A 13,029-nucleotide genomic window follows, 5' to 3' on the forward strand; every position below is an offset into this window, starting at 1 on the left:
CTTCCTCGGTGTGACTTTCATTCTCTGCGATTTTTGTATGTTTTTGGATGGTGTGGATTTTTTTTTTTTTTTTTTTAGGAGTTTAAAAAAAAAAAAAACATAGTGGGTATCACTGTCCAAAACTGCTTCGTCCAGATTGCAGATCACTCACATATTCACATAGTGTTCATGCCTTAGGGCAGTGCGTGGAAACGGGAGAACCCAGAGGAAACCCAGGAACTTCTACATCCACAACACCATAAATATGGGCTAAACACTTCACTCTGAACGTTTTGCTCTTGATTTACTGAATGACTTAACTGATCCTTTATCAGCAGCCCCACTGACACGCCTACATCCAATATGGGAATAATCCATTCTGGGTTAAAAATAATGCAGTGTGTTCTCTTCGTTCCTATTAGTTATGGTATTACTGTATAAACCTCTCAACATCTCCGTACAAATAGCCAGAGGGCCATTCTTGCGTCTCTGCTGCGAAGAGAATCGCTTGGCTGATGAGCTTCGCGGGAGGAAGTCAGGACCTCATTTAACCGGATCGTTACCTTCACACAGTGCCATTAGGGGGAAAAAAGGGTGAATTATCTTTCTTCTAAAAGATAGAAAATAATTCCAAAAAAAAACACCTCCATAAAAACAGTTCTTACAATTGGGGGAAAAAAGACTAAGGTAAGTGCTGTTACACCGCAATGCAGTACAAAAGATTATCCATGTTCACTCACTTTCTATAGCCGATTAGGCCTACTCTGGGTGACGGGGCTGGAGCCCATTCTAAGATACTAAGTGCACGGCTGACACACACACACACACACCACATAATGCACATGCCTTAAAACCTTGTGAGGAAACCGGAGAACCCAGAGGAAACCCACGCCAACACTGGAAGGACATGCAGATAAAGATACATTTAGCAAAGACGATATTTAAATACCTAGCAGGTATAGACTATAGAGGTTCGGTTTGAAGCCATCACCATTGTCACCATGGGAGTAGAATAAAAAAATCCAGGTTTTCAACAGGCCTCCTGTACAGCTTCAGTCTTCCAACAATCCTGAAAAGGAGTTGGGGTACTGTATAGTATAACCGTACCTGTATAGGTATAACTTCATCGTTTGCCCACATTGGGATTTGTCTTGTACCTCAGCAGTGCTTCTGTGAATGAGACGTGGACAGGGGTTTTGACAGGACAGAGTGGAAGTGAATGGAACCCACAAACCCCCCAACTACCTGACTGAGTAGCTTCCCTTTGCTTCAGCGCAGTTATTTGGGGGGGAACGCAGTCTTTTGTTTGACTGTTCGACGTTTTTCTGGACGCTGGGCTTGAAAAGTCAGGGTACACATCTTCAAACTGTTCTCATGCAAATTGCTGTGACATCTCTGACTGGCTAAAGGTGAGTGATAAAAAGGTTTAAACGCTGTTTGGTAAGCATCAATCTGTGCTGCCGGGTGTTGAGACAATAACAGACACTATGAGTTCACACTATCGCCAATACCAACCTGAATTTTACTTGCTATCGAATCGAAAAGGAAATCTCTGCTCATGTACACATTCAGCTGCAGTGTAAAGGTTCTTATTCAGCAAGGCAACTGAAGCACTGCATTATGGGATCAATAGTGTCTGTGTTATCAGCGCTTCATATCACTGGGACATAATAATAGATCTATATCTAGATCTATAAATGACCTATATTTGCTGGCTTAAGGTCAAAGATGTCCCCAGGATTTAAAAAAAAAAAAAAAAGGCTTTAAAATGGAATAGCCCAGTGATTGACAGCAGTCACACACTCTACTTCCACATTCTGGATATGGAAACACTCCAACAGAAAGCCAACTATGCCTCATTGCAGGTTGTAAGACAGCCAGACCCGCCCATTCATTCTTGATTGAATTTGATTTGTTGTCTGTTTTCATATTCTTCATGCTCCATGAACACTTGTTTTTTTTATGTAATTTACTGTCATCTAAAGTAGACTTTATGGAGTTCTTCTATCCACATTTCTTTGTTTTATTCTAATGTTACACTGATCATCCAACTTGCTTTGTCAATGATTAGTTACACACCAGCTGTTAATATCTGTGCAATATTGTTACTATTAGACATATAATGGTTGTTTTCTTACACAGTTTATTTAATGTATTCTATGTAGAGTTTTATTATAAGTGAAGTGATTGCCATTGTGAAACACTGCAGCACAGCACACGGTGAAATGTGTCCTCTGCTTTTAACCATCACCCTTGGTGAGCAGTGGGTATCCATGACAGGCGCCCGGGGAGCAGCGTGTGGGGCAATGAGCAATGGGTACCATCTCACAAAAAGAGTAGTTGTGCATTCTCTTCCTACCCTAGTAAGGAAGTTCATGGCACAGCCTAGCGCAACTTTTAAAGCTAGTGGCCACAGTCTTTTTTCTTTTTCAGTTTCTGAATCTCAGCCATTTAAAAGTAATGTAAATACACAAACAAAATATGCTAATTTCACAATTGCCCAAAGAAAATTGCCCAAAGCCGAGGTCGAGCTGAATTTTATTGCGATCATCAATTGAGATCATATAATCGCCCAGCCCTAATCACAAGGTAACTGTTGGAAACAAAACATCAGTATGCATTTGCATTGCACAGCATTTGTAAAGAGTACATAATTTGTCTTAGTGAAAGTAATCAGTAATTATAATCTATTGATACTCATCCAGTTAAATTCATCCAAAGTAACTTTTATTAACTTTGCTCATGAGAAATAAAAATATACATTAACACCCCCCCAAACACACACCTCCTCTGCAATATTCCCATCATATTAATAATTAAAATTAATCATGGCCCAAAAAGAGCTGAAGCAAACACTACAAAGCAGTACAAGAACATCTGAAAACTTCTCTCTGTTGCATAGATAAGGAGTCCAAACAAAATATTTCACTAATTGTCAGCACAACACCACATAGCCACAATACTTTCTCATAAATTAGACATCCCATAATTCAAAATTGACCCCCGCTCCTAAATATTGGGTTACAATTAGGCCAAATCTACAACACTACCTTCAAAACAAGCACGAGCCCACGGTTCCCCGCCATTTCTTCTCCAGGCTGAGGCTCTGCTGCTTCGGATGTATGTGTAATGCCAACTCTTACAGCAGAGACACACTTCAGTCAGTTACGTTGCCACCGTACACCATGAACTACGAATATGGAACTCCCATTGGCTACAAATTGTCTAATTACACATATCACTTCTACGACATACCGAAATCAGAAATGACCAGAATTATGCTTTTCCTCAATGTGAATCATGTACTTCAATCCAATATCTGGTGTAAAGAATTTCTTGGAAGATACAGTGTGTTGTCTCAGGCCCCATTTTTATGCGCACACAACTGTCTGCATTTTATATGTCCGTGCAAGTCCATACAATTACACAACCCAATTAGTCTAACTTACAAAAAAAAAAAGGTTCTATTATTTCGGTGGTACTTCATAAAATAGAATTTCAGCCTCAGACTGAGAATTCTGACAGAATTCGTAGGAAGAGAAGATGACAATGCCCACGCGAATGGGCGCAATCAGCTTTTTTGCATTTTTTTATTATTTTTTATTATCGCACAATGTAGCTGAACATAGAGCCTAAGCACTTAAACAGCAGTTGTCCAAGATAAAATATCTCCGTAAATCCACAAGGAAAGCAAATAGTCTGGATCCACACAGCAGACAACTGCATGGACAAATGTCTGGGGCAGATGTTCCATCATGACCACACCTCAGCTATGATACACAGCCTCAACCTTTAATTTTTACTGTTAACGTCTGAACGACGATTTATGAACTCTCAACCATAAACATGTCCATCAACTTGAACCATCAACAAATGGACCATTTTTGGATAGAGTGACGCAAAAAACTATCAAACAGATCTGCAGCCATCCTCGTGGCCGAGAACACATCCCAAATGTGACTAATTTAACCATCATAAAATATTACCCTTTTCTTCTCCTTTGAAAGATTAAAGGTCTTTGACTGGCCTCATTCAACTAAATAAAAAAGATCTGACATTCTCACCAAGATGAATGAGAACCTCAGGTTCTCTTGTTTCCGAGCGTCCACCTAAGAGACTGGCTGAGTTCCCACACCACCTGCTCAGTTCCTGCAGGAACATCTGCTTGCCCAGAGGAAGGCAGGCTCCCCACCTGAGCTGCTGTGATCGGTGGTTCTTGCACACCATAAGGATTACTGCCAGTTCCTTTCAACCATTTCCAAACAAACATATACACTCACACAGTGTGTGTACAGGGGACTACCGCAAATGAAGATGAATTAAAGGACCCCTATTATTAAAATGTCACTTTGTGGGATTATTTAACAATATTTTGTAACATTAATATGAGTTCCTCTAGCCTGACTGTGGTCCTGCAGTGGTTAGAAATGGCGATAGGTGTAAAGGGAGATTTGGTCATTCTGCTTCTCTGTTCAGAGAGCAGCAGCTCAGATGGTCGAATCTGGAATTTGCCCCCTTATGACATCATAAAGGGAAAGGTCACCTCCCATTTCTCATGCTTTGTCTACCCGGAGAATTTCCCACCTCGCCCCTAAAACATTATCTCCAAAGATCATCATGGCTTTCAAACATGCGAAGCATTGCAAATGAGTATAAACGTTTTTTTTTTTTTTTCTTAGTTCTGTCACCCGAGACTCTGAAGAACAAGTGGGTTCATTTTATTTTTTCTGGAAAAAACGGCAACACAACTTCCTGTCTGCCCCAAATATTGTGGTTGGTGAATAGTGCTGATGTCATTTCCCCGAATGATCCCTTAACTTCTATAGACACAGAAACAGTGTGTCGTGGGAAATCATGTTGTGGGATTGAATCAAAGTGGAACTGAATCAAAGTAATTCTGCACAAAGTCTGAATTTAAGAAAGAAACCTCAGACACAGTATTAGACCTATATAAAAGCAAAAACATTTTTTAAATCATGTCAGCGGACCTTTAATGACGAGGTGGAGCACCTCTCGTATTCACATCAGTCTGAAATTCCGTCATAAGCATTTACTTTTAACTGAAAATCAGGAACAACAAAAAAAAAGTGTGACATTGTTCTGTGTCAAGGTCCAAGTGCATGTTCTACACACACATCCTTCATCGTCTCCGGAGCGGAGAACAGTTCTAGTGGAGAACAGGTTGGAGGGCTGAACAGGCTGCGTCTCGCTCCTATTTCTTCTCGGCATTCTTGAAGACCTGGTCGTAGGACGGAGGCGGGTGGTTGCAGTAGGATGGTGGCGGCGGGTATGCGCTCATTATGTGGGCGGTGCTGGGCTGCATTGGGTAGGCGGGGCCAAGGGGAGTCGTCATGGTGCCGCCAGGATCACCAAAGCTCTGCATGCCAGGTTGCTGGGATACTGTTGGAGGGAAGAGAGAGGAAGTCATGATTTTTTTAATGGTATTTTCAATATGTTTCTGGCCCGGTTTTGTAGAAATAATGAGTTGATATCTTGAAATAATAACTTTCTCAAAAAAGTTGAGAAGGCACCTTAAAAAGAAGACACCCAGTAAATATTGGAATAAGTAAATATTCCAAACTGGTGGAAATAGGCTTCCATACATAGTCCTATAGACCTTGTGGAAAGACAATACTTAAAATATATGTAAAATAATAGATAATAATAGTAAAATAAAAACAGGGATGTATGACGTACACTAAAATCTATTCCAAAAGATACAGGAACCAAGCGAAAAACAGAAACATGGTGGGACTTCTTTGCTTTCATCAGTATTCTAGCCACTGAATTTATTAATAGTAGCTTGAATGTCATCTTTCAATGAACAAATATTCATATAATACATGAAAAATGTTTTAATTTCTTTTATGTCTGCATTGAGGATTTCCCTAAAGCAGACGGAGGGGGTGAGATGATCAAAACTCTTCATATGCACAGAGCCAAGAGAACGTAATTAAAAATCCACATATTATTCCAGCTCTGACTAATTTTCTGCATGACTGACTGATAAAATGACAGGTCCAATTTTAGCAGAGCTGATGGGGCGAATCTGAAAGAACAAAGTGACGGTACAGCTCGCCAAGAACAAGGCGGGGCGGCTGTTCTGAATAAGGCAACTTAAGACCAGGAACTAGCAAAAATTGTCAAAATAACTACAGGCATTCAGAGGTATACAGTAACAAAGTAAATGCAATGCAGTACTGTACTTAAGTAGTATCTCAACTTTACTAAAGTATTTCCATTTGGAGAGATGTTTTACATTCACTCCACTATATTTCAAAGGTCAAATATCTTACTTTTTACTCCACTACATTAAGTGAAATTTGTAATTCCTTTTTACTTTCGAGACATAACTGTTGCATAACAGTCATATATCTTGTAAGTACCTGAAAGACATTATTAAAGTATTTGATTAAGGAAGAACTAATAATAGAACATTGGAACCATAATAAATCACTGTACTTTTACTTTTGGTACTTAGGTACATTTGAAGGCACTTTTGTGGTATTTTAAAGGGAAGACTTTTACTTATAATGGACAAAGTTTTACCTTGTATATCTCTACTTTAACTCAAGTACATGGCATGCATACTTCATCCACCACGCTTTACACTATATTACTAAAACTATATAGAAATATATATTACCAATAATAACGACAAAATATTGCTACTGTCATATGCAAATTCATATAAGTGATTTACAATTACATTTAGATTTATGACATTTATCAGACGCCCTTATCCAGAACGCCTTACAATCTGTAGTTACAGGGACAGTAGGGAGCACATCACAGAACCCAGTGCACACAGTGAAATTTAACCCATCCCCTTGGCTATGGGGTATTTAAAGGGTTTCCAACATTCTGGTCTTCTGGTTCATAAGTGAGTGTGTTACCCACTAGGCTACTACCACTCGTTAAATAAAATGAATGTAGAGCTTTGATAATATAGACTATGGTTAATTTGATAATACAGAATTTTATGGTTTATTGTGCTAACCAAACACATGAGACTTGATATTGTAAAATAATAGACTATAAAAAAAAATAACCACCAGCTTTCATTAAGCCCAATATTCCTGAAATATTCAGTGGCTCACATTGTTGTCAATGGATTCAAGTAAGCTTTTAAATATTTGAAAATTTTCTAGAATGAAAAGCAATTTCACACAAATGCACTGAAAATTTAGCAGGGAATGGACGGGCGCGACTCTTTCTAACGTTCTCTGCCGAGCTGCAGTGGAACTTTATGCTGCCATATTTACATTTACAGCACTTATCCAGAGCGACTTACAATCAGTAGTTACAGGGACAGTCCCCCTTAAGTGTCTTGAGCAGGGACACAATGGTAGTAAGTGGGATTTGAAACTGGGTCTTCTGGTTCATAGGTGAGTGTGTTTTGCTTCTCTGCTTTTAACCATCACCCTTGGTGGGCAGCCATGACAGGCGCCCGGGGAGCAGTGTGTGGGGACGGTGCTTTGCTCAGTGGCACCTCAGTGGTACCTTGGCAGACCGGGATTCGAACTGGCAACCTTCTGATTACACTGCCGCTAGGCCACCACACTGCCCATATGCTGCTGATCTATCGGTTAGCACTCCAGAAAAATCCTTCTGCTAATTCGGCACAGAGGGAGAGCGAGTGGCGGAGGCAAGCTGTTCCACGGGCCGCACTCTTCTCCCGGCGCTGTTCCCCTCCACACCGCAGGCAGGAAAAGCTGGGCTGAGGCTGGTGAGCGTTGTGTATTTAGTACGGAGTTTGAAAGGCATCGATTGAGACCTCCACAGGACTACCTTTATTTATTTTGGCTTTAGCTGAAGCACTGAATCCTCCTCTTTGGCAGGTTTTCTCATTTGGGCCTGTCAGTATCACAGACCATTTGCTATTGTGCTGCGAATACGTCTTTGGCTCCCTGAGAGTACTCGTTAAAGCTAGCAACAACAACATTTATTTCTTATATAGCCCAGAATCACATTCAGAATGTGTCAACGGGCTTTGACAGGCCCTACAGTTGACACCCCCCACACTTGACCCTTCTGCACACAAGGAAAACTCCACACAAAAAAAGGAAAGGAAGAAACCTTGGGAAGGAGTGACATAGAGAGGGACCCCCTTCCAGGGTAGAGTGAGCCTGCAAGTGGTGTCAGTGCAGGGTTGGTGATGATTTGTCCAATAAGAGAAAAAGTCCTACAGTTGTAGAAGTCCAAAGTGTAGTATAGAGCATCTGTCCATGTTTGGAGGTACTGGACATGGCAGAACACACAGTCCAGTGTCATGGTGTACATTATGTGTCCATTATGATGCTACTGGTCCATTTGAAAATCCCTGAAGCTTTGGTTGTTATGGTGGTGGTGGCTGTGGTAACCCTCTGGTTTATTTCATGTCAGCAGTTCAGCAGTTGCCAGGAACAAGGATTTATCTGGTGGTCTCTTCACTGGGGTCTGCCAGTAGTCTGTGCGCTTGATTCAGTATCTGAGCAAGAACAAACTGAAGCAGCGGCAGACGGTGGCATTGTACGACTGATACTGAAACACGTGGTAATAGAGGTACATTTGTGCAACAGTGGCCTGGTACCCTAACTAGGACTTAATAACTAAGGTGAGCTTAACAGGTGACTGTGTAATTAAGTGGACTTAATAAATGACACTGTGTCTGGGACTTTAACAGAAGACCAGAGAAAACAGATGTGTTTTCAGTTCAAATTTAAACACTGAGACTGTGTCTGAGTCCTGAACACTGACCAGCAAGCCGTTCCACAGCTGCGGAGCTCTATATGAGAAGGATCTGCTTCCAGCGGTGAAGTTTTGGGTACCAGGATCTGCTTCCTCCTGTACTTTGGGTACCAGTAGTGATTGCAGGGGGCATGGCGGGTTGTAAATAACTAAAAGTTCACTCAGGTATTGCGGGGCGAGACAATTTAGAGCTTTATAGGTCAAAAGTAGGATTTTGTAGTCAATCCTAAATTTGATGGGCCAGTGCAGTGATTGTAAGACTGGGGTGATGTGGCCAATTTTCCTACTTCTAGTTAGAACTCTGGCCACAGCATTCTGAACTAGCTGGTGTTTACTCATAGCGACCAGGGAGTCGAGGCGAGGCCGAAGGACTACCTACGATCATACATCATACATATCGGACGAGTCGGTGCCACCAACGGGGGTTGGGAAAACCCGGAAAAACCTGGAAAACTGGGAAAAAACAAAAACAAAACATGACTTACAGTCAAAGCTGCCACTCTAAGACAATGAAATGCATATGTAGCAGGGAAGAAATATAATAATGTATTTTGGGTTTTTATTTCCTTTTAAATATATTATATAATTTTATTTTACCAAAAGTAAAAACTGTCTTCACGAGGGAGAGACTTTTTATTTCTTAGGTGCGCTCCTACAAGAAGACCCAAGTTTGTAATTTGTGTCTTTTTTTTTTTTTTGTGACGGTATGTGCTTTTTCAAATGTGATTTTATTTTTTCATAAAAAAATATGTTCTTATGTTCATAATATGTTCTTAATTTTGTGAACTTATTCATATGGCCAGACTGAGTTCGTCTGTCGGGAGGGAGGTGCGCTGCTACAATCTGAGAAGGCATAAATTAGGAAAAAAAAAATCCATGTCTTGCATTTGTGGCTGCCACACTAAGACCTAGAAATGCACAAAAAAATGGAGACCTTTGGCCTGACCTCTCCACACAACGTGACATATTGGTTGCGTTGTTGGGGACTATGGTACACCCACCATCCGCTGACACACAAAAATTACATGTAAGGTCGGGCGGATTTTCGTTCCGCACGGTTTGACATATGGTCTGGCTTGGTGAGACTTGGTGAGCGTTTTTGGAACACGTTTATTATTCTAGTTTTTGTCCAGATGGTTAGACATACAAAAAATGTTTTTGATGTCTCGTAGATCTCACCAAGACCAAAGTTTTAACATGACGGAAAAAAAAAAAATCTCCCAAGTCACTTTTTCAGCACTTAATGCGGGTTGTACTGAAGCATACACACCAGTGTGGCCGAGATATTAACGCTCAAACTTTATTAATGCTAATTTTTGAACATGCTCCAAACGTCACCAAATTTAACGTTATTCGTCTTGGCCAAGACCTGTTAGCATCTCTGATGTTAGTATGCTAGCATTCGCATGCTAATATGCTTACTTTTCAAAAAGTTATGCGAATTTCATTGCGACCGCCTGCTCCATCGGCTACTTTAATAATAATGTCTGCTCTTACAGCTGACACCAGCTCAAGAGGCCACGCCCGCTCCAACTCTTGAACAGGCCCATCAAAATTTCCTCTGGAATTTTGGTTTTTAGTTATTTCTTTGCTACTACGCTGCTTTGAACGCCCTTCTGTGTTAAAAAAAAATAATAATGTACTTGTACCTGATTTGAAAACATTATAGGCCTTGAAAAAATTAAGTATTGTTCAGGAACAGGAGTTCTGGTAATGGCATGCACAAATTTGTACTGATGGCAAGTGCTACCCACAAGTGTAAATTTTAAACTCAATTTCTATTGTCCTTCATTTCACGAAGTTGATTTGTTGGTGCAGAAACTTCACAGAGGAGAGAACATGATCTTTTAAGTACAGTGCGAGTTGGAAACTGGGAATTAGTGTTATTAGTGTTCTGGAGAATAAAACACAAAATAAAAGCTTCTTTTTACTTTTTCCAAGTAATTAAGTGGTTTTAGGGACAAGGGATGGAAGGATGGGAGTCAGCTTCATCCATGATGAACTGCTGTAGAACACCTCCATTCAATTCTGGCAAGAAGCAATCAGACTTATATGCATTGGTAACAATATGGGGTGGTAGTAGCCTAGTGGGTAACACACTCGCCTGTGAACCAGAAGACCCAGGTTCAAATCCCACTTACTACCATTGTGTTCCTGAGCAAGACACTTAACCCTAAGTTGCTCAAGGGGGACTGTCCCTGTAACTACTGATTGTAAGTCACTCTGGATAAGGGCGTCTGATAAATGCTGCAAATGTAAATGTAAATATGAGTTTGAAAAGGTGTGTTCCCTCACCTGGTGTGCCAATGGGCTGTCTGGTGAAGGACACGTTGAAGGCGGGCTCCTCACTCAATGGGGACGGATACATGCGTCGGCGAATGAAGAATCCAGCACCGCAGCAGAACAACACGCCCATCATCAGCAGCAGCCTGTGGCAGAATGAGGGAAGATCTGGCAGGAAGATCTGGCAGGGTGAGCCATTTTCAGCTGAGGTAAAACGCTCCATAAATGGTTAATGTGACGGGTTTGTACACATTTGGAGCACCACACATTAATATGCATAATTTTCAATGCATTCTTTTCTTGATATACAGTAATAGCAGACAGCTGCAAACTATGAACACATTTCAACAAACAAAAGGTATTTTATCGTATTTTCATTATTATTGCTGTTTAATAAAAATGTCAATTCCAGTTCTACATTTAAATGATTAAAACAGTCAATAAACTCACTTGAATTACATGAATGCACAAAAAAATATATTTTTATGTTGATATGTTGCTAAGCAACTGCAGAAGATGTATCTGTTATAATTATTATAATGAACAGAAGAAGTTTATTTATTGGAATTGAAAGTTGTTAAAGTCATGCGTTTCAGGGTGGGCCGCTCTTAATCGTAGTATCCCACGGCCCCTTGTGGTTGCTTCAGTGATGAAGGAGACCGGAGTCTGATGAACACTTCACCACTTTATCAAAAAGACCTTCACAATCGCTGCGCAAATTTGCCCACTTTAACAAGACTGGTTAGAACACATTCTACCACTGACCCAGAGACTGAGCAGAAACTTTTTCCAAGTTACTTTAAACGTTCTGGGCTGCAGTTGTGTCTGAGCCTAATTCTGCAACACACAGATGTATTGATCTGATGAGCAATTATGCTGATCAAAGACAGCCGGGAGGGTCAATCATCAGATCCGGCATGTGTGAGCAAATGTTATGTGTGTTGCAGTGGGCCTGAGTAACAGGACAGGGCACTTCTGGACAGTGAGTGAAGTGGTTGAAACTCACCAGAAGTACCAGAGCCTCTGGATGGACAGGGCCCTGATGCAGCAGCGCGTCCCACAGCAGTCCTCATAGGAACGACATCTAGAACGACACAGAGGAGGAGAGCTTTCAGAACCATAGGTACCGAAGCATTCGGGCCCTCACTACCAGACTGTGCAACAGCTTCATCCCACAAGCCATCAGACAACTGAATACACACGTCTATTATCTATTAATGCACCGTTCAATTTTGCACTATTTTACCATTTTGTACATTAATTTCTCTTGTTTAGCTGGTTCGGTCTCATTGTTGTCTACATGTTTTTTTGTTTAACTGTTTCAAGGCTACTGCTGGTGACACCTACATTCAAAGAGGTCATTTGTTGTCTCTCAAGAGGCAGTCACATTGATCCTAAAAACGATCGTTCCACATACATCAGTCCATCCCCCAGCGTTTTATGGCAAATCTTTGAACTGCTACAAGAATTAAATAACTGTAATCTTGGAAATTGTACGATTCTATTCTATAAATCCATTTTGTGTCAGTGCCTTCATGTCTCACCTGAATTCTGTTTAAACAAGAGAGGTGAGTTCATGCAGGTATACCGCAATAACCTACAAATTACCTACAGAACATGGTAGAATACGAAGGTTTGTATTAATCATGATTACTATTGTTGTAATTAATTATGGAATAAGACACTGTGGTTGGTGAATGCGAATTTCCTAGTTTGCCGCCACAAAAGGACCTGCTGAGATCATTTCAGTGATCCTCTCATTAATACAAGTGGGCAGTGGTAGCGTAATCAGAAGGTTGCCGAATCCCAAGCCGCCAAGTACCGTCCCCACACACTGCTCTCCGGGCACCTGTCATGGCTGCCCACTGCTCACCAAGCGTGATGGTTAAAAGCAGAGGACACGTTCCGTTGTGTCATTGTGTTTCACAATGACAATCACTTCACTTTCAAGTGAGTGTTGACAAGCACAAGCACACTGGAGATCATTCTGTCATGCTGAGTTATAATTACAGACTGAATCTTTAGAAGGAGGGTGAT

The 13,029-nt window shown here is 40.9% G+C and overlaps 1 protein-coding gene across 1 annotated transcript in view; it reads right to left on the reverse strand.

The window, feature by feature from the left end:
* Window positions 1-4,465: 4,465 nt before the first annotated feature.
* vopp1b (VOPP1 WW domain binding protein b) overlaps window positions 4,466-13,029 on the reverse strand; it is a 30,697-nt gene continuing 22,133 nt past the window's right edge. The window contains exons 3-5 of the mRNA XM_028967045.1: window positions 11,999-12,076; window positions 11,005-11,138; window positions 4,466-5,379 (exon numbers count right to left, since the gene is read on the reverse strand). Coding sequence (XP_028822878.1) covers window positions 5,192-5,379; window positions 11,005-11,138; window positions 11,999-12,076 — 400 coding nt within the window. The 3' untranslated portion in view covers window positions 4,466-5,191. The remainder of the gene's footprint in view (window positions 5,380-11,004; window positions 11,139-11,998; window positions 12,077-13,029) is intronic.

Source organism: Denticeps clupeoides, chromosome 2, assembly GCF_900700375.1.
Source record: "Denticeps clupeoides chromosome 2, fDenClu1.1, whole genome shotgun sequence".
Lineage (NCBI taxonomy): Eukaryota > Metazoa > Chordata > Actinopteri > Clupeiformes > Denticipitidae > Denticeps > Denticeps clupeoides.